General features: G+C 38.6%; 2 protein-coding genes and 2 long non-coding RNA genes across 8 annotated transcripts; 3 read left to right on the top strand and 1 right to left on the bottom strand.

Annotated features, from left to right (window-relative positions):
• The first annotated feature begins 328 nt into the window (after nucleotides 1–328).
• On the top strand, nucleotides 329–4613 carry LOC112172946 (mediator of RNA polymerase II transcription subunit 10b). Of its 5 annotated transcripts, none has more exons than XM_040509570.1 (7): nucleotides 329–573; nucleotides 840–923; nucleotides 3154–3405; nucleotides 3499–3579; nucleotides 3664–3766; nucleotides 3876–3965; nucleotides 4313–4613. In XM_040509570.1, exons 3-7 carry the CDS (start codon nucleotides 3179–3181, stop codon nucleotides 4382–4384), a joined length of 573 nt encoding a protein of 190 aa, XP_040365504.1. In that variant the 5' UTR covers nucleotides 329–573; nucleotides 840–923; nucleotides 3154–3178; the 3' UTR covers nucleotides 4385–4613. The 5 variants fall into 5 exon arrangements, with proteins under 5 accessions (XP_040365504.1, XP_024166234.1, XP_040365506.1 ...); XM_024310466.2 differs by having other exon boundaries at nucleotides 333–573; nucleotides 3170–3405; nucleotides 4313–4591; XM_040509572.1 differs by lacking the exon at nucleotides 329–573 and having other exon boundaries at nucleotides 612–923.
• Nucleotides 4614–10637: 6024 nt separating this feature from the next.
• On the bottom strand, nucleotides 10638–15129 carry LOC112171226. Its single transcript, XM_024308437.1, has 8 exons — nucleotides 14879–15129; nucleotides 14130–14304; nucleotides 13697–13829; nucleotides 13530–13611; nucleotides 13037–13415; nucleotides 12778–12967; nucleotides 12364–12663; nucleotides 10638–12151 (listed from the first exon to the last, which is right to left on the bottom strand). Exons 1-8 carry the CDS (start codon nucleotides 15127–15129, stop codon nucleotides 10638–10640), a joined length of 3024 nt encoding a protein of 1007 aa, XP_024164205.1.
• Nucleotides 15130–18672: 3543 nt separating this feature from the next.
• Nucleotides 18673–19164, top strand: LOC121049657. The gene is made up of 3 exons (XR_005800974.1): nucleotides 18673–18781; nucleotides 18894–18999; nucleotides 19081–19164. It is a non-coding gene; the product is annotated as an uncharacterized LOC121049657 (long non-coding RNA).
• A 273-nt stretch (nucleotides 19165–19437) lies between these two features.
• LOC112174222 lies at nucleotides 19438–21042 on the top strand. Its single transcript, XR_005802448.1, has 4 exons — nucleotides 19438–19595; nucleotides 20206–20269; nucleotides 20459–20479; nucleotides 20686–21042. It is a non-coding gene; the product is annotated as an uncharacterized LOC112174222 (long non-coding RNA).
• The last annotated feature ends 6509 nt before the right edge of the window (nucleotides 21043–27551 follow it).

The raw sequence follows: 27551 nt of genomic DNA, 5'->3' as shown, positions 1-27551 counted from the left end.
AGAGAAGCGGTAGCTAAGGTAAACAAGCTGCAGCAGCCAAGGTGTATACTAACAAAAAGAACAGAATTATAAACTCATCTAATAGGTTGTAATTACTTCTCAACAACCTCGATACCATTCTTTTCCTTCTGTAGTTTGCTTTTATAGCAGCATCTAGAGAAGTGCCCGCTGAGCATTATTTATGTTTAGTGAATGTAGCTTTACAATCCGAGAGTATATATTGGGAATAATTTTAGAGCATTTTGTTTAACGGCTTCAATACCATTCTTTCCTTCTGTATTTAGTCTTTATGAGCAATGTCTCCTATTTCTTATATTAAGAAAAATCCAGCTGCTGTATACTACTACAGCTAAATTAATCCACTACAAAACCCGCCGCAAAGCGCGGGCACTATTGCTAGTCTATTGCTTCTGATTTTCATCAACTTCTTTAAGCCTTTTGTTTTGGTTCCTTTGATTATAAAGGTGGGTGCCAAGAATAAACTACTGCCAGCGTGGATCTATCATATCACATCATCCCAGCCCTTCTTTTCTTCTGCTATTTCCAATCAAGAGATAGAGTTGAGCAGACAAGGTAGCCTTCGAAAAACCCTACCATCAATTGCTTATTTTGATTCAAATCACTATTGTCATCATTATTATCGGGTTCAAATAGTTTTGATTTTTCGGATTGTTTTCATTTGCTACGGCTTTATCTTCAATCTGTTTCGGGGTTTTGATTTTGTGTGGAGCTCTGTTTGGTTAGGAAAAATGAAGTAGTAGTAGAGGAATGGAAAAGAAATTTATTTGATGTTTTTGTGTTTGGGTTTGTAAATTCCATGGTCTCCCAATTTTGTGCAGCCAATTCGGATTTGAGTTTCGAATCTCAAAACTCTTGCTTGCTTCTCAGACCATCATCGCCATTGTTGAAGATCCACCTCCCAGGTCCACTTCCCTTCCCTCTAACTCATGTGTGTGTGTGTCTGTAAATATAGCTTCAGTTTTATTTATATTGAATCGTACTTCGTCAATGGTGTGTTTGATTTGTTTGGAAAAGCTAAGAAACTATTCGAAATTCGTTCAAGTCTTTGAGTTTTGGACAGAGAAAACCCAAAAGCGGGTTCTGTATGGTTAGTCAATCAAGTTGAATTTTTTGATCCTCTGAGAAGAATTAGTAATAAAAGAATGGACCCATTTTTTTTGGTTTAATTTTGAACGTGGTGTACATTAGGGTTTCAGTTCTGTACAGGAGTGTGATATTTCTGATGTTGAGATTAAGTGTCGACTAGGGTTAAGTAGAAAATTAGAGGCAGGAAACAGTAGAAAAGAAGCGGGCTGAGTCTAATTAAGGTTTAAGTATGGATAGTGAGATTAAGGTTGTTTACTTTCATTGCTGTTTTGTTTGGCCTCTTCAATTCTCACCCAAAAAACAAAAAAGCTTCTTTGTTCAGAAACTATTACTATGGTTTTCTTGCTTTGATTTTCAGAAACTATAGAATCTGTCCATCTTTTTTCTTTTCTTTTTTTCATTATGACTCTTTGGACCATTCTGTATAGATTGTTTTACATTTATCACAAATCAGTTAATTATCATGGTCTAACAAGTATAAATAGTTTTTTAAATGCAGTGCGCACTTCAAAATTTCCAATCTCAGGGTATATTTTTAAACTTGATTTTTATTTATTCACTCTTTCTCATTCATAGTAAGATCAATGTTTGATTCATGTCAAAAATCCTAGAGCTTTATATAAAATGATAGAGAATCTTTTTCTGCAAATATGTTTGGTTAAACATTCTGAGCATTTCTAAAACGTTGCAAATGCATAATTCCAACTCCGCTTAAGTTGAACATTGAAATATTGGAAATTTATTTGTCTTAATTGATCAAGGAACTTGGTTCTTAATCTGTGAACCTTCATTTGAAGGCATTTGGAGATTGGAAAAAAAAAACTGTATTGTATCTTTGCCGTGTTAGTTTATCAAGTGAATAGTTTGTTTGATGATCCGCTATTAAGAAATAATGCTTTTGGTGGTTTTTGCTAGCTCATACTTTTCCAGCTTTGAATTTGTGTTCGGTTTGGAATTCTTTCGCATCACAGCATACAAATTGGAATTCCTCGGTCTCTGTCTACCAAATGGGACTTGGTCTCCATTTTGTCTTTGTTTCCTCTAATCCATTAAACATGATTGAATTTTCTACCAAGAAGTTGGGTTTTTATAAGAGATTTGAGTTTGAAAATTGAGGTCCAATTTTTCTTTATGAATTTGGGTGTTGTGCGGCTACTAGAGCATGTGTAATTGAAATTGAGCTCGAATTGACAGTTTATCTTCTATGAACCGTGCTAATGCTTTTGGCTGGGCTTATGTTAACAACTGGCACAATACTTGGGAGCTCTTCTTTGTTTATTAGATTGGTCCTTTAATTGGAATAGTTTTGGCTGATAGAGTCTTCAATATTTTGTTACCTCCACCAGAAACAGAGGAGAAGAAAGTCTGATAGGAGTTTGAATATGTAATTCAATAGCAGATATATGAATGCTACCTTCTATCAAATCTGCAGTTTTGATCTTTAATTAATTGTGATTAAATGAATGCTTTGTCAATTTGTTTTGAAAATATATGTTAAAGTGTTAGCTGTTTGACAATTTTGTCAAAAATACTATTCCAATTAGTGTAATATATGATATTTTATCAGTTTGATCAATAATAAAGTCATTTTCAATTATATCTTTCATTATTGTAAATTATCACCAACAACAAATCCTGCGGCAAAGCGCAGGTACCGTTGCTAGTTATTTATAGGCATCATCAACTACCTTTGTTCTTTTAGGTGCTACATAATTGGAATTTTACGACATACACGATTTTGTGAACAAAGACAAGTGTTTCCACTCAGTTCAAAGCAAGTTGGGTATCTAGTTACCCTAATGAACTGAAACTGTATCTGTATATAGTTGGAAAAGCACATGGGATTGAGCATGAAGGGCTTATAAGACCCTTGTTGTGGTTTCGTTAAGTAAAATAAGGACTAGTGAACATATAGATTTATATATTAAGGTCCCCAAAAGTTTAGCATATACTAAAGTCTTTGCTTCAGCTGGGTGTTTAGTATTCTGTTTATTTTTTTAGGAAGTTCTGAAGTTCAATCATTAAACAGGATTTAATGTTTAACAGTTGAATTGCTTAACAGTGGTCTGAGATGGATGCATTGATGAATGCAAATGCTGGGATTGGTGGGAGTGGTGGCAATGGGATATTGGTCCCTCAAACCAATGATACAGCAGGAACAACAGGGGTGGATGATCCAAAGCAAGACCTGAACCAGGTCATTAACTCTATTCAGAAGACTTTAGGGCTCATTCACCAGCTCTACCTCACTGTCTCTTCGTTCAATGCCGGCTCTCAGCTCCCCCTCCTCCAGCGCCTGTAATTCTCCTCAACCTGAGCTGCTCAATTGAGTACTTTCGCAGTATTTGATTGTCTATAGGAGACTTTCTCACATTGGGTTTGACCTCTCAGAAATGCTCTTGTTATGGAGCTTGACAATATGGCTAAGTTGTCTGACAAATGCAATATCCAGGTTCCTATGGAGGTTTTTAAGTGAGTTTTCTTCTGTAATTTTCTTTTTAATAACTCAATATTTCTCTTTTATGGCCAGTTTTGACTACAATTGATTTGGCCTAGTTTGATTGACGATGGAAAGAATCCTGATGAATTTACAAGGGATGTCATAAACAGCTGTATCGCCAAAAATCAGATCACTAAAGGCAAAACTGATACCTTCAAGGTAAGCTTGACCTTACTTTGATATTTTCAATCCATTTTTTTTATACATCTATTTTTTCCATTTCAATGTTTGAAGTTACATGATTCATCTTGCTCTCATGCATCTTCAGAGTTTGCGAAAACATCTTCTCGACAAACTTGAACAGGCATTTCCTGATGGAGTTGAATCATATAGAGAAATACGTGCTGCTTCAGCTGCTGTAAGTTGCATTTCATTGATCTGCCAATATGGTATAAATGGATTTTATCAAATTGATTGTCTGCATGTTTAATAGGCTTTTTTTGGTCAAAATTATGTGAAGAAAGTCTTCTTTGCACCTCTTCATGCATTCTCCCCTTCTCTTTTGTTCATTGTCCCTACTATTAAACAACCCTTTTCTGAATGTGTATACTTTTGTAAATGAATCTGTCACCTATCTATGACTCTGCGCCCAGCAGAAATCGGCTTTTTCCATTTTGATAAGACTATTATTACCCTTCCTCGATGTGTTAAATGGGTGTTTCACTTGTTTCTTTATAGGCTGTAAACACTTCTCATTTGATACAGGAAATGAAACGGCTTGCACAAGCACAAAGCACATTGCCAAATGGAGATGTGAAGGTCAAACCTGAGTTTTAAGTGTGATTTATTTTGTATCAGGTTCTTAGAATGGCTTACCATATTTATAGTCTGAAGTATATTGAAACCTAATGACTTTGATCACGTATTCATAGTTTTGGTGTTTAATGTGTATGCACAGCTTCTGTATTATGGAAATTGTCAATTTACTGGGACTTACTGTGCCCTCGAAATTGTATTATTGGCTTTTGTCTAGTTTTTAGGTTTATATAGCTTGTTTGCATCTTAAGCTATGGAATTTGGGTGGTGATGAAAATGTTTACCATGGCGTAGGGATCACGCTGAGTGTAGATTTACTTCAGACTCTTGTGATCCAAGTAGACTTCAAATCACTTGCCATAGAGATAGCACCTCCAGATCTTCAATGCGAAGACGATAGCAGCCAGTTCCAAGTCGTGAGTTGGGTAGTTCCTCTCGTGCTGCTTTAACTGTCTCGAGCCAAAGGCCACGACTCGGGCCATTTTGCATAAGCACACAACCTAGTTCGTTCCCTGAGGCGTCAGTGTGCACTTGGTACAGGTCGACATTGTTCGAGTGAACTAGTACAGGTGCGGTCGTCAACCTCATCTGAAGCTCCACAAAAGCGTTCTCACACTTGTCATCCCACTCAAACTTTGCGCCTTTCCTTGTCAAAATGGTCAATGGTCTAGCGATCTTGGAGAAGTCTTGGATAAAGCGGCAGTAGTAACTAGCCAATCCAAGAAACTGCGAATTTCAGTCACGTTCCGCGGTTGTTCCCAATGTACAGCTTCGACCTTTGAAGGGTCCACTGAAAGTCCAGCTGCAGAGATGACATGTCCAAGAAACTTTACTTCTGTGAGCCAGAAGTCACACTTGGATTTCTTAGCGTAGAGTTGGTGATCCAAAAATGTCTGTAGAACTATGCAGAGATGGAAAGCGTGCTCCTCCTGCGTCTTGGAGTAGATAAGGATGTCATCGATAAAGACGATCATGAACCGATCCAAGTAGGGTCGAAACACTCGGTTCATCAGGTCCATGAATGCGGCAGGGTCGTTGGTTAGCCCAAAAGGCATGACAACAAACTTGAAGTGCCCATAGCGCATTCGGAAGGCCGTCTTCGAAATGTCCTCCTCGCGTACTCGCAACTGGTGATACCCTAATCGAAGGTCGATCTTGGAGAAGAACATCACTCCCGCGAGTTGGTCAAACAACTCGTCTATCCTTGGTAGTGGATACTTGTTCTTGATCGTTACTTGGTTTAGTTGTCGATAGTATACGCATAGATGTAGTGTCTCGTCATGCTTCTTAGCGAACAACACAGCAGCTCCCTAATGTGATGAACTCTTTCGGATGAACCCCTTGCTCTCAAGATCCTCTAGTTGTAACTTCAGTTTGCTCATCTTGGTCGGTGCCATTCGATACGGCGGTATCGAGATCGGCTCGGTACCGGGAACCAAGTCAATGTGGAACTCCACTTCACGATCCGAGGGTAATCCTAGTAGCTCCTCTGGAAACACGTCAGGGTACTCGTCTACGATCGGCATGTAGCTATTAGTCTCCATGTTTGCCTTTTCCCCTGCAGTGATGATGCTGTAGCAAGCGAGTGTTCTCCTCCCTCAGAAACAAGCCTTCAGTAGTGAACTTTGAGGTAAGAGGGGTCCCACCATTTTTATTTTGAAGGTCTCCTTGCTCGGTGGCGTGATTCGTACAGCGCGTCGATCGCAATTGATGAGTGCTTTGTACTTGCTTAGCCAGTCCATCCCAAGAATTAGATCAAAGTCATTCAACTCGATCGGAAAGAGATCGGTTTGGAGCTTCCGACCGCCAATAACAACTTGGCACTTCCTATAGGCTTTGTCTACACCAGTGCCCACACCAGGCAGTGTGCTAAAGTTTAAAACTCTGCCTAGCGGTGTTGGTTCTAATCTTAGGGACTCAGCTAGCAATGTAGATATGAATGAATGCGATGCGTTAGTGTCAAACAGTACTCTAGCCTCAGAGTTAGAGATGAGCATCGTACCAGCTAGTGTGGTGCCAGAGCCAGAAGCCTCAGTAGTATCTCCACCGGTGATTGCATGCAGTTGTCCACGTCCTCCCTGGTTGCTTCCTCCACGGATTTGCTGGTCAAAGCTCACTGCCAGCGGCTGAGGTGGTCGGTACTGTTGCTGAGTAAGGTTCGGTGGTTGGTAGGGTGCTGGCGATATCTGAGTTGGCAGTGACTAAGTTGGCCTCGAATTTTGGAATCCCGAGCCAGAAAACGCTCCTTGTCAGTTGTTAACAAATGGGCAGTGAATCTTGGTGTGTCTGGGTTGGCCACAAACGAAACAGGTGTAGGGTGCAAGGCCCCATCTTCTCGAAGAACCACTGCTACTGCTGGAACTGGTATATCCTTGGGAGTTCCCTCCTCGGGGCTTCCTCCGGTGCACCCAGCGATTCCTCCGAGGGTGAGAGCTCTCCTGGCCATCCCCACGTCTTGGATGTGCAACTTCATCAGCCTCGATGGCGTAGGCGGCAGCTATGGTCTCATTGTAGCTCAAGGTAGTGTTCGAGCGTAACTCACATGGAATCGAGTCTCGGAGTCCCTCCATGAACCTCTGTTTCTTCATCCGATCGTCGTTGGCGATCGTCGGTATGTACTTGAGTAGTCATGTGAAGCCACAACATACTCGTGAATGGTCTTGTTTCCTTGCGTCAGAGCAAAGAACTCACTGATCTTCTGTGCCTTAAGAACAGGTGCGAAGAACCGCTCCAGGAAGAGTTGCTTGAACTCTGCCCAAGTCAGGTTAGCGAAAGTCCGTAGGGTATGGACGGTATCACACCAGTCGTCAGCCTCCCCGACAAGTTGGTGTGCAGCTAGGGACACACGATACTGCTCCGCTATTCATATGATCTCCATGATCTTCTGGATTTTCTTCAACCAGGTTTCTGCCTCGCAGGCTTCCCCGGTTCCGTTGAACTGGGGTGGTTTAAGCTTGGTGAACTGCTCCAAGCAGTGCGTCACCCTATATCTTTCAAGTTCCTCCGGAGTCTATTCTGGAACATTGTTTAGGGCTTCGAATGCCCTTAGCACAGCTGCTAATCTAGGAACGGGTCGCGGCGGCATCTTAATAGGAGTCAAACTGAGACAAAGCAAAAGACAATATGATTTACAAAGCTCACAACATGAGATCAATCATAGACTCGGATTGAAGCTTACAAATCAAAGGTTTTTCCCTTTTTATGTGCCAAATGCATGATGTGGAATCTCCCTAATGAAGATCTCACGATATCATTTTGCAACAACACATAATTACGATGACTGGGTTATACAACGAGTGGATGACTCTCGAAAAGAAGCAAAGTAGATAGGGGGTCTACACGAAGGGATATGATAGCGCAAAGGAATCTAAATAAGAAGCGGTGGTTTTAGGATTAGGCGTCACAAGTGATTCAAAACTTCTTTCGTAAGTTCCTTTCTTTTGAAATCAAAACCAACTCGCAAGACAACGAAAACTCAAAAGATTTTCCTCAAGGCCTTTTTGTAAGTTAGAAAAATATTTTTACAAAACCAAGAAAAGCTTTCTCAAAAACGTTTTCAAGTTGTTGGTGGTTTTTTTTTTTTTAATAGCAAAAATGCTTTTACGAAAACAATTTTCGAAACCGACTCTGATACCATTTCACTATGGAGACTCGAGTGGGTATATCATAGCGTCGTAATATTAAGCCAATAGGAGCTCGATACGTTGTAGACCTACCAACTTAATACTACAAGGCCTTTTGAACTACGATTTTTAAAAAATAAGAGACAATTAAAATTTTTAAGAAAGGACTTTCGATCAACAACCCAAAATTCAAATTGACAAGTCTGGAAATACTTCAAATCAAAGTAGGCAAGTGCATTGTGATGCCTTAGGGCTTACATCATAACAGAAATAAAAGGAGTTCAACAGCAACAATAAAACAAAGGGTGAGGCGCGCTACCAGGTAGGCGGACCACACAAAATTTAACTGAGTTCAACATTGAAAGGAAAGCGAGTAAATTGATAGAGTACCAAAAGGGAAGGACTTCAATGAATTTGGCCAACGACCCACTTCTAATCCAGATCGTCTGGAATGACCTCATTGTAACTTGAAATGTAAGGGTGAGCATTTCGTCCTTGCTAGCCCAATAGGGGCTGACCCAACCTTAGTTAGGTTTGAAAACTAATAAGTAAAACATAGGTACTAGGATATAGATTGTGTGCATTTGTGAAATCGAGTAAAACAAATGCAAACAAAAACAATCGTCGTTGTCATTTTTGAAAAATTGTATGCAGCATGCTTCACACAACTTGGAGCTCTGAGATACTTACTTGCCGGCTAATCTAAAACAATTGGTGACCAACCGGTTCGTCATCCTTCGAGAACTGACCAACTACTCTGTAGTCCTTGTGACTACAAGTAGCGAAAGTGTCCATTTCTTGGCCCAGAGTGTCCTATGACTAGTTCACCGTCGGTATTTACCTTTCTTTGACGCACATTGGAGCATAGCCCCCCTGGAGGTTAACAGTTATCAACACCGTGGGATGACTAGGAATCGACTCATCTAGGTCCCATTCACTTTCAGGTCACAAGTACAAACATACAGTGGGGTACAGTATCTCAACATGCAAGTCTAGCCCTGGTTTTTCGCAATAAACAATTATCAGTTATAAAAATACAGATATCACGAGACATCGACTAATGAACAACCAAAAACGTACCCATAGGCAGCATACTATAATACTAGAGCATTCCACATATATAAAAAATCTTCTAACAAGGAAGGGACAGCTCACCCTACCTGAAAATGCCGGCGTATTCCAAACTCCGATGCTTTCCGCTTAAGCTTCCTTAACGATCGTGTTTCCTAATAGCACCTTTGACAACATCAATTACAAAGCTTTGAGTCTCCCTCCATCTCTATCCTTCTGTAACCTTTAGCTTTTGCACAATCCAAGCTGTTGCGAAAGGCTATGGCTTCAACAATTGGTACTATTGTCTTACCAACTTGTCGAGTAGCTGCAAATAGAGGTCTTCCATTAGTGTCTCTGATTACAAAACCTCCCGCAACAGAGTCTTGGCAAACGGAATCGTCAAAGTTGATCTTGACAGAGTCTCTAGAAGATGGCTGCCATCTAATTGAGTTTGGATGAGGGGATGGTAGCACAACACTAGAGAACACAAGATGGTTAGAATTATTTTGAATAATGGTAGCAGCAGCTGCAGTCACTGTTCCCTGGGTCGAAGAAGCATTTCGGAAAACAACATCATTCCTAGCCTTCCAAATTTGCCAGCAAATGGTAACGATTTTTTCAAATAGCTCACCATCGAAAGGGTGTAAAAGAAAGAGCTCCTTAAAAACTTTAAGATAGCCTTCTTCCTAGTTGACTGGGGAATCTATGCCAGCAAGATTTTAAATTTCTTTAGTAAACTTGCAATAGCCAAACAGGTGGTTGGCTGTTTCATTGTCTTCTCTTGACAAAGGGGACGAGTTGTCACTTATCATTCCAAACCTAGAGAGCCTATCTTTGGTTTTTAGTCTTCCTCTTAGGAGTAACTAGCCAAACATTTTAACTTTTGGCTGGATGTTCAGTTTCCAAAGCTTATTTATAAGGTCAATTTGCTCATGTTTTTGTAAATTAGAAAGTTGTAACCAAGTAGCAGATTTAATAGTATACTTACCATGATGGGCAGGACCCTAGATGTGTTAGAATCTATCTCTCACTCACCTACAATAACTCTCCAAAACTATATTGAAGTAAAGAAGAAAGATGTAGATGAGAAAATTTCAGAAAGATAAAGAGACGAACAGAGAGCAGACCATGTAGCTCTTCTATTTTCTATTCTGATCTCCTTAAAACAATTACACAGATGCTTGAGCTTATATCCCAAGACTTGAAGTGCTGCTAGAACAATCTAAAACCACACAAGGCTAGATGTTTCTCAGCCACAAAACACATAAACTATGGTCAAAGAAATATAAAATACAAAACTCTGACCATGCCATTTGACTTAACTAGGAAGACATTAATTCTAACACTCCTTCTTAATGTCTTGCTGCTGAACTCCCAGTAATCCCCTGAGATAGGTAAACCTTTCTTTTGGCAAAGATTTGGTGAAGATGTCTACCACTTGATCTTCAGATTTGCAATATAAAACTTCAATCTCCTTGTCTTCAACAACAAACCTAATGAAGTGATACTTTCTTGCAATATGCTTGTAGCTATTGCGAAAAACAGGATTCTTTGTCAGAGCTATTGCAGAGTGGTTGTCACACAAGAGAGGAGTTGCTTCAGATTGCACCAAAGTCTTCCAGAATTCTTCTCAGCCAAATTGCTTGAGAAGTAGCTTCAGCTGCAGATACATATTCTACTTCAGTTGTGGATAAAGCAACACTCTGTTGCTTGTTGGAACCCCATGAAAACACCCCAGAACCTATTGTAAAGGCATAACCTGATGTGCTTTTTGAATCATCCAGACTCCCACTCCAGTCACTATCACAAAAACCAAATAACTTCGGTTTAATGTTCTTTCGATTCATCATTCCAAAATCAATTGACCCTTGAATATATCTCAACACTCTCTTGGCAGTCCCAAGATGCATTTGAGTAGGATTATGCATGAACCTAGACAAAAGACTTGCTGCATACATGACATCAGGTCTTGTTGCAGTCAAATAAAGGAGGCTTCCAACCAAGCTTCTGTACACACTTGTGTCAACAGGTTTGCTTCCATCATCTTTCGAAAGTTTTTCATTCACAATAAGAGGTATAGCAACAAATTTGCACCCTCCCATTCCAAATTTCTCAAGAATGGATTTAGCATATTTCTTTTGGGAAACAAAGATACCATTTTCAGATTGAGAGACACCAATTCCCAGAAAATAATGCAATAGACCCAAGTCACTCATCTCATATTTTTTCATCATCTCATTTTTAAAATTTAGAACCATTTCCTCACAACTTCCAGTAAACACTAAGTCATCAACATAGATTGAGACAATGAGAATTTCAGTGTTACCTTTAGTTTTGATGTACAAGGTTGGCTCATTCTCGCTCCTTTGAAAGCCATCTTTGATGAAATGAGAATCAATCTCTCCGTACCATGCACGAGGAGCTTGCTTCAAGCTATATAAGGCTTTCTTCAACTTATAAACTTTATGTTCTTCATTTTCAGTCACAAAGCCTTGAGGTTGTTCAACATACACTTCCTCATTCAACACTCCATTCAAGAAGGCTGACTGGACATCCAATTGGTATAAAGACCAATTTTTCTGAGTTGCCAATGCAATTAGAGCCCTGATTGTATCCAAACGTGCAATCGGTGCATAAGTCTCATGAAAATCAACACCTGGTTGTTGAGAATACCCTTTAGCCACAAGTCTGGCCTTGTTTCTTTGAATGTAACCGTCTATGTTCAGCTTTGTCTTGTAGAGCCATTTCACACCAATGACAATTTTGTCACTTGGTCTGTTCACCAAATCCCATGTTGAATTTTTTTCAATCACAGAAATTTCTTCCACCATTGCTTTCTTCCATGCCACATCTTTGATTACTTCATCATAAGTTTCTGGTTTAGTAACACAGAAGTTACAGCTAGCATACACATCACAGAGACTTCTCGTCCTTATTGGAGTTGAGCTAGGAGTTGAAGCTTGTGATTGTGGAGGTTGAGGACTAGTTGGTTGAGGAGAGTGAACATGAGATTGGAAATAACCAGCTTCTTCTTCAAACTCTTCTCCTTCATTATCTTCACCCACTTGAAGTGTCGAAATCTGGACATATTTGCTTTTCCAGTCCCATAAAGCTTTTTTGTTGAAGATTACATCTCTTGAGATAACTATCTTCTCCTTCTTCTAGTTGTAAAGCCTGTAGCCTTTAGTTTGATCGATGTACCCCACAAAGATGCATTTCTCACTATTTTCTTCAAGCTTGTGTCTCAGCTCTTTTGCTACAAGAATGAAGCAAACTGAACCGAACACTCTTAAGTGGTTGCAGAAGGTTTTCTTCTACGCCAACATTCAAAAGGTGTCAAATCCTTCACTGCCTTAGTGGGACAACGATTCATCAAATACACAGTAGTATTGACTGCTTCTCCCCAGAAAACATAAGGTAATCCTTTTTCATGTAACATGGACTTTGCCATTTCGACAATAGTCATGTTCTTCCTCTTGGCTACTCCGTTTTGCTGTGGGGTATATGTTGTTGTCAGTTGTCTTTCAAGTCCCAAATCATTACAGAACTTGTCGAACTCCTTTGAGTTGTAGTCGCCACCTCTATCACTTCTCAATGTCTTAATTAGAAAGCCACTTTGTCTTTCTACCATCATTTGCAACTTTTTAAACATAGAGAATACATTTGATTTTTGTCTCAAGAAGTAACACCATGACATTCTAGAAAAATCATCGATGAAAGTCAAGAAATATCTGTTACCTCCATGTGTAGCAGTATTCATCGGTCCACAAACATCTGAATGTATGAGCTCAAGTGGCTTTGAGGCTCTCCAAGCTTTCTCCTTTGGAAAAGAGTCTATATGTTGCTTGCCAACTGCACACCCTTCACAGATTTCACTAGCTTCTTGTATAATTGGTAAGCCATGCACCATATCCTTCTCTTTAAGATGCTTCAAGCTTTAAAAGTTCAAGTGTCCCAGCCTTCTATGCCATAGCCAAGCATTATTCAGAACATCTACCTTCCATGAAACATCTACACTCTTTGAAGGAGATGCAGAGTAATTTAAGGTGATAGGAAAGCTACTGTTTCCTTCCATTTTCACCTTAGCAATTTGTTGAGTTCTATCTCTTTTCCCATACATAGCACATGAATTATCTCCAAAATCCACATAGTAGCCATGCTCTATAAGCTGACCCACACTCAACAAATTCTCAGCCAAATTAGGGACAATCATCACTTCCTTGATATACATTCTACCCTTCTTTGTTTCCACCACAAGTGTACCTCTACCTTGAGATTGAGCTAGATTGCCATCATCCATCCTCACTCTTGGGGTCACCGAAGTATCTATGTCAATAAGTAGAGATTTGTTTGCTGTCATATGATTGCTACAAGCACTGTCAATAAACCAAACTTGATCATTATTTTGTACAGTTGCTGCATATATGACAGGCAAAGAAAAGGTTGTGATCACTTTGGACTTCTTCAGTATAATTTGCTTGCTGATTTACTTTGTAATTGCAGTCTTTTTGAACATGCCCAAATCTCTCACAGTTGGAACACTTTGGCTTGCCTTTATGCCAATAGATTCCCCTATGAAATTTTCCACAAATCTTGCACTTTATGAAATGAGGTTGTGGTGTAGACACTTCTGGAACAAGCTTCTTCTCAAAGGTACTTTTGCCTTTATTTTTCTGATTTGTACTCTTCCAGTTCTTCTCAACTTTAGGCTTGTTTTGCTGAGAACTTGACTCAGCCTTCCACTTTCCTTTGGAGCTGACATTCAAGGATTGAAATGCTGTTTCAACAGACTACTCGGCATGAATTTCTAATCGCTGATCAAAGGCTTTAATCGACCCTTTGAGTTCTTCGATAGTTAGAGAATCTAAGTCTTTAGTTTCCTCAATAACATTAACAACTGTATCATATTTTTGAGACAAACTAAGGAGCAATTTCTCCACCATTCTGCGATCAGAAATTTTTTCACCATATGATTTCATTTGATTAATGACATCAGTAAGTCTGGTGAGATAATCATTCAACAACTCACCATCTTTCATCCTAGCATACTCAAAATCTCTTCTAAGATGCTATAATTTAACTGCTCTTACCTTTGTAGTTCCCCTGTATTCTTTCTCCAGAACATCCCAAGCATCCTTGGCTTTTATCTCATTGGAAACCCTTGGGAAGATCTCATTTGATAGACCCATTTGAATGATATAGAGAGCTCTGGCATCCTTCTTGATGTTGCTTTCCAGTAGCATGTTCTCTGCATCTGTCAAAGTCCTCTCAGGATCAGGATCTTAGAATCCTACTTCAACAAATTTCCAAAGACCATGAGAGATGAAGAGTGTCCTCATCTTAACCCTCCAATAGTTGTAGTTTTCACCATAGAAGACTGGAGCTGACAAGTTTTTCTCACTAGAGTCGTTTGACATTGATTTCTTATTCTAGGGACTTCTTCTTCCTTTTTTTTTTATTCACAATCGCCCAAAACTGTATTTGATCTAATACAGCTCTGATACCATGTTAGAATCTATCTCTCACTCACCTACAATAACTCTCCAAAACTATATTGAAGTAAAGAAGAAAGATGTAGATGAGAAAATTTCAGAAAGATAAAGAGACAAACAGAGAGCAGACCATGTAGCTCTTCTATTTTCTATTCTGATCTCCTTAAAACAATTACACAGATGCTTGGGCTTATATCCCAAGACTTGAAGTGCTGCTGGAACAATATAAAACCACACAAGGCTAGATGTTTCTCAGCCACAAAACACATAAACTATGGTCAAAGAAATATAAAATACAAAACTCTGACCATGCCATTTGACTTAATTAGGAAGACATTAATTCTAACAAGATGTACTCATCCTGTTGCTCCATCACCGGAAGAGAAATTCCAAGGATTTGATCAACAACAGGTGGGTCTAGAGCAGAAGACAATTTGTTCTTATTCCAGGTATTGTTACTGATGTAGTCACTAACTGTTTCCTCAATGTTGATTAAGTGTAGTCTGTCCTCAAGGATATAGTTCAGTAAAGGGTGATCAATAACCCAATTGAAGGTATAGAACTTGATGTCCTTTCCGTTTCCTATGATCCATCGCATGCCCTTAAGTATTAGTTGTCTTGCATTAAGAATACCATTCCTAGCCAGGGAGTTTTGTTGCTTCTTTTTTGCCTGAAAGAAGGAAGCTTTCTTAAGAATTTCTTCCTCATGATCTGAGCCCACCTGTTGTCATGATCATTGATAATTTTTTCAGGCTAATTTTCCAAGAGCTACATTGTTAAAAAAAACGTAGCTGGTCTCACACCTAAGCCAGCTATAGCTTTAGGCCTGCAAACTTGATCCCAAGCAACAGGAGGACATTTCATGTCGGATCCCCACAAAAGGATTTGGCTTATTTGTCAATTTCATTGGTTACTTTCTTTGGACACCTAAAACAGGTCATCACATGATTAGGCATACCAGCAAGGTTAGCCTTAATAAGAGTAAGTCTACCCGCTCTTGAAAGGGAGCCTTTTTTCCAGCCAACTAATCTGTTGGAGATTTTCAGGAGAAGTTCTTTAGCATTAATATAGGGTCCTTCCAAAAGATCACATTGTGAATGCCAAGATATTTTTCAATAGTGGATTTTTGTTAAATTTGGAGAATATTAACAATGTCTAGTTTTAGAATGACACTTACCTTGGGGGAAAAGTATAAGGACAATTTGTGATAATTTAATTTTTGTCCAGAGGCAGCAGAATATCGAGAAATAATATTTACAATAGAAATTCTAAATCCAACAGTCATCTACAAAAATAAGGTTAGAAAAAATAAGATAGTCATCTGCAACCATAAGGTTAGAAATTCTAAATCTGAGTGCGGAAGACAATAAGCCTACCTGAGACTTGTGGTTGCTAGCCAGATTATTTAGCTGTTTGATAAAAGGTTCCATAGCAAGAATAAAAATATAGTGAGAGATAGGGTCTCCTTGTCTAATGCCTTGAGTTGGTTTGAACCGTCCTACAGAAGAGCCATTAACAAGAATAGAAAAAGAAACTAAAGAGATATAGTTCATCACTAGGTTATTGTAAGTATATTGGGCTATTACCATTCAACACCTACTTTCCCAAGGCTACTAGGAGATCGGAGGCTGCAAAAGAATAGGAGAAGACTTTTCCAACTATCCCGGTGGTTCAAGGCAAATAAAGAGACGTGGAAAACATGAAGAGAAAATCAAGGAGAATCACTATCACTGATCTTGGGTTAAAGGTGGGATTCATCTCATATCATTTTACATGATTTAAATTGATTTGCATATCGGTTAAGTTGATTTGAGATACTTATCTGCATTAAAAGGTTTTTGAAATGCATATCAAATATTGATTAGATTTGCAAACAGTTAGAAAGTATTTAGTTTTTATCGAAATTAGTTTTAAAAGCTTTCTTTGTTTATCTTGATTGATATGAAAAAAGAGATTTGATTGAGGGGGAGTCTTGCTCCTCTATAAAATGTTTCAGAACTGATTTTATCATGCAGAGTTTTTGTGCATCAAAACTTGTCGTATTAGTACTGCATATGTTCACTCAAATCATTTTCTGAAAAACTCTCTTTACATGTTATATGTTTCTTTTCCTTGCATACTCTGTCACTAGCATAGTTTATTCTCAAGATCAGTGAGACGTTGAGTGTAAGGAAGAATGGAAGATTGACTCATTTGAATAGGGTGATAATTGAGTTAGGAGTTAGAACAGTTGTAAAACAAGTTAGCTATTTGCTAAGTGAAAGTGATTGTTGTGAACAACACTACTTGTATACTGTGAACTCAGTTGATTCATAGTGGATTGATTTTTTCGTGTTGTCTACGTTAAAAGCCACGCAGTGAAGTTTCCTCAGTAGAAAGGTTTATACTGCATTAGCAATCTTGGTGTTGACTTGAAAGTTCATATTACAATTGCGCACTACTAGAAATCTGTTAATAGACATCGCATGTTTTAAATCGGTCATACTTGCACACGATGTAAAAAAGTAATCTAACATCGTTTTACGAAAATACCGATTTAAATGTATATCATTAACATCGGTTCTTAAAATGACCGGTGTTAAAAGTTTTGTTTGAAAATTTGCGGGAACCTATTTTTGCAAAAAGCGCTAAGTCTTTTAAGTGAAATGAAGGAGCAGGTACTAAAACTTAAAACTTTCACACTTCGAAAAAAAATTGTGCCCGACCCCAAAACTGAAACAGAAAACCCTAATCATAGTCTCGCTCAACTCCTTCACTCTGAACTCACCCTAAACTGGAGCTCCTCCTAAACTCGACCTCCATTCTGGACCCTAAGCTCACTCGAACTCACCGCCATTATTACGGTCATCTACGTCCTCTCTCCCTCTCTAGTTTCACAGCTAGCTAACTCACACAAATCGAGCCATGGCTCCTCCCAGTCTTCTCGGTCCTCCGGAGCTCCACAAACCCTTACCCACCACCACCGCTCTGCCGCCAGCCGAACCCGAATCCAAATCCCAAGGCCTGGAACTGGAAAGTCCGACAAGGAAGGCTTCCATATGGCGGCGTTTTGGCTCCACAAGCACCACCCCAAAACTCGCTTGCAACCTCGCATCCTTCTCCGAGTTTGATTACTTCAAGGACCTGCGGGAGATTGTGTACCGGCTTCTAGAGGGAGAGGACGTGAGGAAGAAACAGAAGGCGAAATGGCGGGAGAGGAAATGCGCCGGAGGCAGGAAGCGACGGGAATCCAGATCCGACGGCGAAACCGGGTCGAGCTCCGAGAAGAAGAGAATCAGAAGAAAGAGAGGAAAATGGAGAGAGAAGAAGACGATTCAGTGAGCGAGGTTCTCAGAGATCGATTCAGACTCTCCACCATCTCTATCGCCGATGCCGAAGGTACTAAAAATCTTCACACTCACTAATTCGACGGCTTTTGATTTCGTTTCTGGTTTTTTTTTTCCCTCAGTTTTCAATTCTAGTTCTCCAAGAAGCGAAGAAAAGCGGTATGGAGATATCGGACTCCGTGGTGGCTTGCATTTCTGACTTGGCCTTCAAATTTACTGGTATTTTACTTAAGCTTTGCTGGTTTGCTTTGAAATTGAGAATCGAAAGTAATTTGGTAATAAATTTTTACAATTCTTATGGCGCATAGCACTGAAATTTACTAAATAGTTAGGTTATTGTGTTTGTGTGATTAAGGCTCCATCTGGAAATGGAATGCCTCTTTAGATTGGGGTTTTTTCTTTGGGAACTTTTTTTTTTAATGCTAAAAGAACTATGTGATTACTCGTTAGGAATTGGATCTAATTAGTGGAACCCCAATTGGTCCAACTGGCCTCCACACTTTGTTCTTTGTTTCTGGGTTTGCAGATTCCGCTTATTTCCTGCTCTCTTTCCGTCTCTTTTGATTTTTATTTCTTTTTAGAGTCTCTTAAAGATTTTGTTCAAGATCTAAGAATTCACTTGTTTGTGATTGTTAGCGACACTAATATTGTTCTTTGTTTGATTTGAATTGACTGGGTTTACTCAAGTCTCTTTGCTTTGGAGACATGGAGCAATAAGCGATGCCAAGCATTCCCCAAATTGCAGGTAATCGAAATTTCAAAGCTTTCGTCTTCGGATTTGATCTCAATTAATAGAGAATTAGGCATTTGATTTTTCAATTCTGGCCGCAAAATGGTGGACCGGAAAGAGAAGATAAGGTCTCTTTGAACCTGACGGAGGAGATTCTCCAAAGCATGGAAGTAGGGCTGGCTTTCAGGGACTACGTAATGGCTCTGTCTCTCTTTGTTTCTGATTGCTTTTAGCTCAATTGAATCAAAACCCTAATCTTTTTAACTTGGTGAATTTGAACTTGAAAAAGTAATTGTTTTTTTACAGAATGGTAGAATCAGTTCGTTGGATTTTCTCAAGGCTTTGAGTTATGTAGTGACTGCTAGTGATGATGAGTCTATTTCCTTATATGATGTCTCCACTGCAGCGTAAGGTATAAGCCCTTTTTTTGTTGATTTGAAAAATGTAGACTTGTTTAGGATTTAAGGTTTACTCTTTTATTTGTATTTAACAGATGCTTGAAGACCATTAACAGCAAAAAGTATGGGGTTGATTTGGTTTGCTTTACTTCCATCCTACCACGGTTATATACTCGTCGAAAAATGGTTAGGATGGTATTCTTGCATTTGAGGTTTCATTCTGTTACTTGTGTGGTCTATTTGAAATTTTTGATACACTTACTTACATGTTTCAGTCATTCAGAATCCTTGAGGCTTCTCTCATTGAATGACAACAAGTACTTGCCCTTGTTTGTTGTTGTCACTTGTTTGCTATTATGCTCAGTGGGCATAAAGTTCCTAAATATTTATGTCCTGTGATGAAATTCTGGAAAGCATGCTTGTGATTGCTGTTAATGAACAGCATTTTTGAATATTATATGAAGACAAATTCTCTATGTTACCGTCTCTGGAAGTTGTGCGTTTGTTGCTGCATTCTTTTTCGTCTGGAGATAAACTATTAAACTACTCTCTGATCTATGCATTTGTTTTTATGCAGCTCAAAGAGAGAAGATAAGTGAAGCTAATCAAGGTATGCTTTGGATCTACATATGTGATTAATCTGGAGGTTGCTTGGGCTCCATTTTGTTTAAGGAAAAGAGACTTTGTGTGGGACACTAATTTTATACTTTTTGTTCTTTTGGAAAGTCTATTTTGATATTGAAATGTTGACATGTTGTTTTGGAGGAACCAAAAGATATCAGCTAGTGTTTTAACTACTGCAACTTTTGTTTGGGTGCTCTTTGAATGGCTCAATTATCATTTCTTGACTCTTGTGGGTTTTGCTTTGGTTCTAGGTATGCTTGCTCAATTTGTCTGGTGTGAAATTTCTTGCAACAAAATTGGTTCAGAACTTGTTGCATCCTTTGGAATAAATTTAAATTGGCTTTTCAATATATGCCTTGGATGATGCTACACTTCAACACACCCTTTGTCAGATGGTGTGTCAAATTTCTTTATGCACTTGATTAAAGTTTCAAGATGGTGTGACTTTCAACTTCTTTTTTGGTTCTGCATTTCATTTGCATCATGACACATTGCACCCAAGAAATGTATTTGTCATTCTTTTAGACCGTATGTTTATCTTGGAGTTGGCTGCTACCCAGTTGTATTTAATCTTGACAAACTTGTTTGCTTTGCAGGCTCCAAACAAGGACAGCAGCTGTAGTGTCAGGAAATGCCATAGTTCTGAGTTTTAAATCGAGGGTGAGTCCCCTGTTTATTTCTTTTAGTTTCTTTGCACTGGTTGTGCTTTTCTTTTCTTTTTTCTTTTTTTGAATTGGTACTTTGTCAACTCCCCCGGAAACATTTAGTTCACAAAATGCTTTTGATTTGTTTGTGAACGTAACCATACAAATTACCAAAAGCTGGGGCTAACTGAACTCTTTTGTGCAGGTCTTTTGCCATTCAGTATAGGTGGATCTATAATTTTCTTGCCATTAATTTATGTGTGTTTACATTTGGTAAAGTCCAGTTATATTAGTATTGAGATTCATTGCCTTTTTAGTACCTTTTAAGCTCAGTCATGTCGGTATTTCTTTTTATTGAGTTTAGTAATACTAGAAATCACTGTCATTAGGTTTATGTTGCACTGTGAAACTGACTTTGTCATTCTCTTGCAGGGCCTTGGATTACAAGTTGTGAAATATTTGGCTGCCAAATATGAAGAGCTAGGGTGTGAAGTGAAATGGATGGGCAAGCCTGATAAGCTGATCTAGTCACATTGGTCTGGTTACCGCTGTTAACTTCACTTCATGTGAACCTTTAGCTTAATACATATTTCTCTTGCACTTGACTACCAAGATGAATTTTGAGCAAGGCTACTTTTTGCTTTGAAGCAAAGTTTGGTGTAGAAATTTTGTAGATTGTTGCTCATATGTTTCTAGGCTATCCTTTGTAGGTTTTGGGGTTTTCTTTTGTGACATATGTTCAATCATGAATTTGGAAAGAAAATTAATGGAAAGCCCCAATTTTTGGATAATTATGAAATGCATTTCTTTTTCCAGCAGCAGCTAGATGCAAACTTAGCTCATCACGCTTGTCAAAATGAAGTGAAGTATATAAAAGCATAACAAAACAGTAATGCCAAGGAAAACGAAGTCACTTGAGAGATTAGAAATCAATATCAAAATGAAAATCGATGTCTTATGATTATTAATGTATCGAGTTGTGTTCGCAGAACTGATGTACTCAAAACCAGTGCACATCGATTTTACAAAACAAAAGCGATGTCTACAATGAAACAACACATCGGTTCTAGAAAAAGCAAGCGATGTACATAAAACCATTGAACATTGTTTTGCTTAAATGAAAATGATGTGCTGTGTTAAATGAAACATCAATTCTTAAAACAAAAACCGATGACGCCTAAAGATACAGACATCGTTCCTAAGAAAATAATGTGCCAAGCTACATGTAAAAATGGCCACGAACAAACAATACTCATGGGAACTGATGTCTACAAGTGTACTAGACATCGCTTCTAGAATAGAAATCGATGCAAATATTCACGTAAGTATTGTTCGACATATACTTTATTAAGCATAAAATGTGAAAATATGAAGAATTAGACATACCTAACATACAAAAATATGATGATTATAACGATTATACATCGATTTGTTTTTTAGAATCGATGTTGATTGTTGTCTGGGACATCGGTTAAAAACGCGCTTATACTGATGTCTATATCTTTCACTACACCCACTAAGACATCGGTCGAAAATTAGTTTAACATCGGTTCTAGACTGATGTCTATAAACAAAATTCTAGTAGTGATGCAAAGTAGTTTTCTTAATCATTTTGTTCTATCTAGTATTTACAATTGGCATCAGAGCGGGTTCTAGATTTTTCTAGTAGATCGTAGGGACAATGGAACAATCTCGAGATAGAGCTGCTGGTGGATCTGTTAATAGTCCTCCGTGGTTTGATGGAGGATGTGAAAAGTATACTCAATGGAAGATATACATGAAATCATATTTGTATGCTCAAGATGATAATGTATGGAATATTGTGGAAAATGGCTGGAAGACACCTAGAGTTCCAGCTAAAGGTGAAGGTTCGTCTGCATCCCTTCCTAAACCACGAAAGGATTGGACTGATGAGGAAGTACGTGATCTTCAAGCTGATTTCAAAGCAAAAAATAGCATCTTTATTGCTCTCTCTGAACGTGAAAAGCTAAGGATCAGTCATTGTGACACTGCAAAGCAAGCTTGGGATATGCTGCAGACTACATATATATGAAGGCAACAAAAAGGTACGTGCACAAAAACTACAAGGTCTGATTTATGAATTTGAAACTATGACTATGGGAGATGATGAAACTGTGGATGACCTTCATGGTAGAATTTTAAAAATTACAAGTCAATGTCATAGTCTAGGTGCCCCTTTTGATGAAGATAAGGTTGTTAAGAAAATTCTCAGGGCCTTGCCTGAGAAGTTTCACTCTAAGGTCACTGGTATTGAGGATTCTTTTGATATTGATGACTATCCACTGGATGAACTGATTGGAAATCTCAAAATAACGTATGAACTAAGGCTAAAACCTGAAGAAAAAAAATCCAAAGGTGTAGCTTTCAAGGCCGTAAAAGGGACAGAAGAGGAAGATGAACCACTTGATCTTGCTCTTCGACTAAAGAATTCAAAAAGTTCCTTAGAAACAAATCTTCTTCTCGAAATTTCAAGGCTCGCTCCCAAGAAAAACTTTGTCAGTAGTGGTAGCAGTGATAACACTGCTAAAAGTGGGAAAGGAAATTTTAGAGGAAATAATTCTGGAAAAATTAAATGCTATTAATGTGGTGGCTATGTCCATATTTCTACTGATTGTGGTAACAGGAAGCATGGAAATAACAATAACAAATCTCTTCTCTCGACATCGAGTGATGATGAAACTCAAAATGTAGCGTTCGTGTCATCTTTTTCACTTGATTCTGAAAGTGATGAAGGATTCTAAGATGACGAGACCACTGTCCGCTGCAAACAACTCTATAAAGCATCAAAAGCCACGTTGCTCAAAAATGCAAGCTTGGAAGATGAAGTTGAGACATTAAAGGCTGAGAAAGATAAGTTGGAGCGCATGTGTAGGACTTCTCAAATCATGTGGGAACAAGAAAAAAACAAGCTTACAGATGAATTACACAGCTCACAAAGTGACAAAGATTCTCAGACTTGGAAGAAAGAATGTGTTAAGCTCAAGAATAAAATCAAGATGCTTGAACTTGAGGTAAAAGGACAACGTGCTTTAAACTTGAACCTGTTAACTGAAAATGAATCATTGCAAGAAGAACTGAAGTCCACTCAAGAGAAGTTCACAAAGTTTGAGATAAGTTTTGGAACTGCGTCAAAGTTATTTAGTTCAGGAAAAGCCCATCATGATACATTTGGACTTGGATATTCGGGAGAAGGTTCCAAAAGTACATGTTTTGTGAGAGAAACGAATCCAGTAGTGGAGAAAGGTGATTCAGTCACTAAAGTCATCAAGAACACTTCCACAAGACCCAAGACAAAAGTTGACAAGGAACCGAAACCTCTTCAGAATGTCACTCAGGTAAGGATGGACCAGGAAACTTCAACTGGTCAGAACAGGTACTCTACTTTTAGATCTTTTATTCCTACATGTCACTACTGTGGTAAATTGGGACATATTAGACCTAGGTGTAATGAGAGACTTATATTGCCCTCATCTGGAGAAGAAAAGCTGTCAGTAGAATCATTGCATTATGAACTCAAAGAACAAAAAGTCCTTATTAATAAACTGACTGATTTGGTTACCAAGGCAAACATGCACACTGTAAATAAACCAATCTAGATTAGAAAGGAATTGAACAATTGCTCTCCTAATCACATTGATTCATCTGACTCCACTAATGCTAGTTGTCTCATGGCATGTGTAAGTACAGATATTCCTTCATCACATATTGAAGCCACCTGTCTGGTAGCACTGACTGCCTTGGCAGACAAGCGAAAGGATTTCTGGTATATGGACAGTGGTTGCTCTAGACACATGACTGGTGACAAGGCTTGGTTTTCTTCATTTCAAGATGAATACACTACGGGCTCAGTCACTTTCGGTGATGAGAGGAAAGCTAAAATCCTTGCACAAGGAACTGTCAATACTCTAGTAATTCCTAATCTCCAAAATGTCTTGTATGTTGAAGGTTTGACTACTAATCTAATAAGTATCAGTCACTTGGCTGATGATTATGAGGATGTTTGGTTCAACAAGCAAAGATGTGTGGTCCTTGATAAAAAGGGTGAAAACATTATGGGAGGTAAGAGATCATTAGATAATTGTTATCACAATCAAGCTAATGAATCTCTGAATGCACAGGCTTGCTTCTCTGTACGATCTGCTAAAGAGACCTTTGGAACATGGCACAGAAGATTGGGACATGTGAACTATCAAGATCTGCTCATACTATCCACCAAACAATGTGTCAGGGGTCTACCATGTCTGAGTGGTAAGACTGACAAGATATGCGGAGGATGCAAGACTGGAAAGCAAACCAAGTCTCCCCATAAGGCAATAAACTCTGTAACTACCACTAGAGTGTTGGAACTGCTACATATGGAACTTATGGGACCAGCTCAAACACAGAGCATTAGAGGTAAGAAATACATGCTAGTTGTAGTCGATGATTTTTCCAGGTATACTTGGGTTAATTTTCTAAGAGACAAAGCTCAAACTTTCGAATCCTTCAAAGGATTAAATCAGAGGATGTTAATTGAAAAACAATCCACAAATATGTGCTTGATAAGAGTAAGATCCGATAATGGCACTTAATTCAAAAATGCTGCTTTTGCTAACTACTTTCATGAGTTAGGTGTTTCTCATGAGTTTTCAGCTCCTATAACTCCACAGCAAAATGGAGTAGTTAAACGCAAGAATAGAGTGTTGCTGGACATGGCAAGAGTCATGATACATTCTGCAGGTATAAGCACAAATTTCTGGGCTGAAGCAATTAGCAATGCATGTTACACTATCAACAGAGTCTTCTTGAGACCTGGTACTGAACAAATAGCGTATGAGCTGTGGAAGGGTAAGAAACCTAACATAGGGCACTTTCGTGTTTTCGGAAGTCCATGCTATATCTTGCGAGATCGAGAGCAACTAGGTAAATTTGATGCAAGAAGCGATGATGGTATTTTACTTGGATACTCTGTTAATAGTCGAGCATATAGAGTTTATAACAAAAGAACTAAAATTGTTATGGAATCTATTAATGTATCTATTGATGATCATTATATTAGACAGGAGGATGTTGATGTAGATACATCTTCTCCTTCAAGCTCAGTCCCAAAAGACACGTCAAAAACTGACGAACAGGAAAAACATGTTAACAGCATCTTTGAGCCAGCTCCTGTAATAAGAAAAGGGTTCAAGCAAGTCCAGAAGGATTATTCCAGCCAAGATGTCATTGGAAAATTGTCAGATGGTCTCAAAACTAGAAGCCAAGCAGCTACACAGGTGAGTCTGAATGAGGTAAGTCAAGGAAATGCATTACTGTGTTTTATCACTGAAAATCTGCTGAGCATGAATGTTATATCCCATTTTAGTTTTGTGTCCTTAGTTGAACCAAAAAATATTAAAGAAGCTTTGGTCGATGATCACTGGATTAGCGCTATGCAGGAAGAGCTGAGTCAATTCACTAGGAATGATGTATGGTACTTAGTACCTCGACCTAGTAATTGCAATGTCATAGGAACTAAGTGAATTTCAGAAACAAAAGTGATGAAAAAGGGAATGTGATTAGAAATAAAGCTAGGCTAGTAGCTCAGGGTACTCTCAGGTTGAAGGCCTTGATTTTGATGAAACTTTTTCTCCTGTTGCTAGATTAGAATCTGTGAGACTACTCTTGTCTGTAGCATGTCATCTCAGATTCAAACTGTTTCAAATGGATGTCAAAACTGCTTTCCTGAATGGGGTTTTGCAGGAAGAAGTCTATGTGGAACAATATCCAGGTTTCAAAGATCCACATAACCTGAACCATGTTTATTGACTTACGAAAGCCTTGTATGGTCTAAAGTAGGCTCCTCGAGCCTGGTATGAGAGGCTTTATGCTCATCTTGTGGGAAAAGGTTATACTAGAGGGTCAATTGATAAAACTTTATTTGTAAAACAAGTAAAAAATGACATTATCATTGCCCAAGTCTATGTTGATGACATTGTTTTTGGCTCCACATCTAAATACCTTGTCAAGGAATTCCAATCTGTCATGGAAAGTGAATTTGAAATGAGCATGTGTGGTGAACTAACCTTTTTCTTTGGATTGCAAGTTAAGCAGCTTGATACAGGTCTATTTCTCTCCCAAACCAAATATGTTGAGAATCTCATCAAAAAATTTGGTCTTCAATCCAAAAAGGTGGTCAACAATCCCATGAGCACCATTACAAAGTTGAGTGATGATCCACCAGATGGGAAATCCTTTGATTCCACACTTTACAGAAGCATGATTGGTAGCTTGCTGTATCTCACTGCCAGTAGACCAGATATCTCCTATAGCGTGGGAGTGTGTGCTCGATTTCAATCTAATCCCAAAGAATCTCACTTAGAAGCTGTCAAAAGAATAATCCGATATGTTGCTGGTACAGTTAACTGTGGTATTTTCTACACCTTTGACACTAATATGGAGATTGCAGGATATTCTGATGTTGACTGGGGAGGGAACTTGAAGGACAGAAAAAGCACTTCTGGAGGCTGCTTCTTCATTGGAAACAACCTTGTTGCCTGGCACAGCAAGAAATAAAATTGCATTTCATTGTCTACTACTGAGGCTGAATATGTTGTCGCTGGCAGCCGTTATACTCAGATGATTTGGATGAAGTAGATGCTGCAGGATTATGGGTTTTCTCAAGGTAAGTTGTCCATTTTATGTGACAACACAAGTGCTATAAATATTACCAAGAATCTTGTTCAACACTCTAGAACTAAGCACATTGGTCTCAGATATCACTTCATTAGAGACCTAGTTGAACAAAAACTTCTTGAGTTGAACTTTGTTCCCACAGACAGTCAACTAGTTGATCTCTTCACAAAGCCACTTGATACTACTAGGTTTGAACTGCTGAGAAATGCGATTGGGATATGCTCCAAGTATTGAAGCAACCTCATCTTTGTCCAGTTCTAGTGAGAAAATTGTGAACTTAGTGCACTTTGCCCACTGTCACTAGTCAATTGAACATATCTTCGATCATGTATCTATTATTGATACGCCCAAAATAGACGCTCAACTTAACCCTGCAAGATGTAGTCGTTAGCAATATAGAGTAAGCAGGGATCGTTCAAGCCGGGGATTGAGGGTAACTTTATAATTCACACAAAAAAAAACAAAAAAAAACTAACTAAAGCACAAAACTAAGAAAAAGAAAAACGTCAAAGAGGGAAAAAGATGGCAGGACAAGATAGGGATAGAAGGGTGCGTTGCAATCCTAATTTGAAACAGATTTGGGGTTTTTATTTTCCTACGAAAATAAAAGGAAAATAAGAAAG

Source organism: Rosa chinensis, chromosome 6, assembly GCF_002994745.2.
Source record: "Rosa chinensis cultivar Old Blush chromosome 6, RchiOBHm-V2, whole genome shotgun sequence".
Taxonomy (NCBI): Eukaryota; Viridiplantae; Streptophyta; class Magnoliopsida; order Rosales; family Rosaceae; genus Rosa; species Rosa chinensis.
Note: the sequence above shows the minus strand (reverse complement) of the source record. Positions and strands in the feature narration are given on the sequence as shown.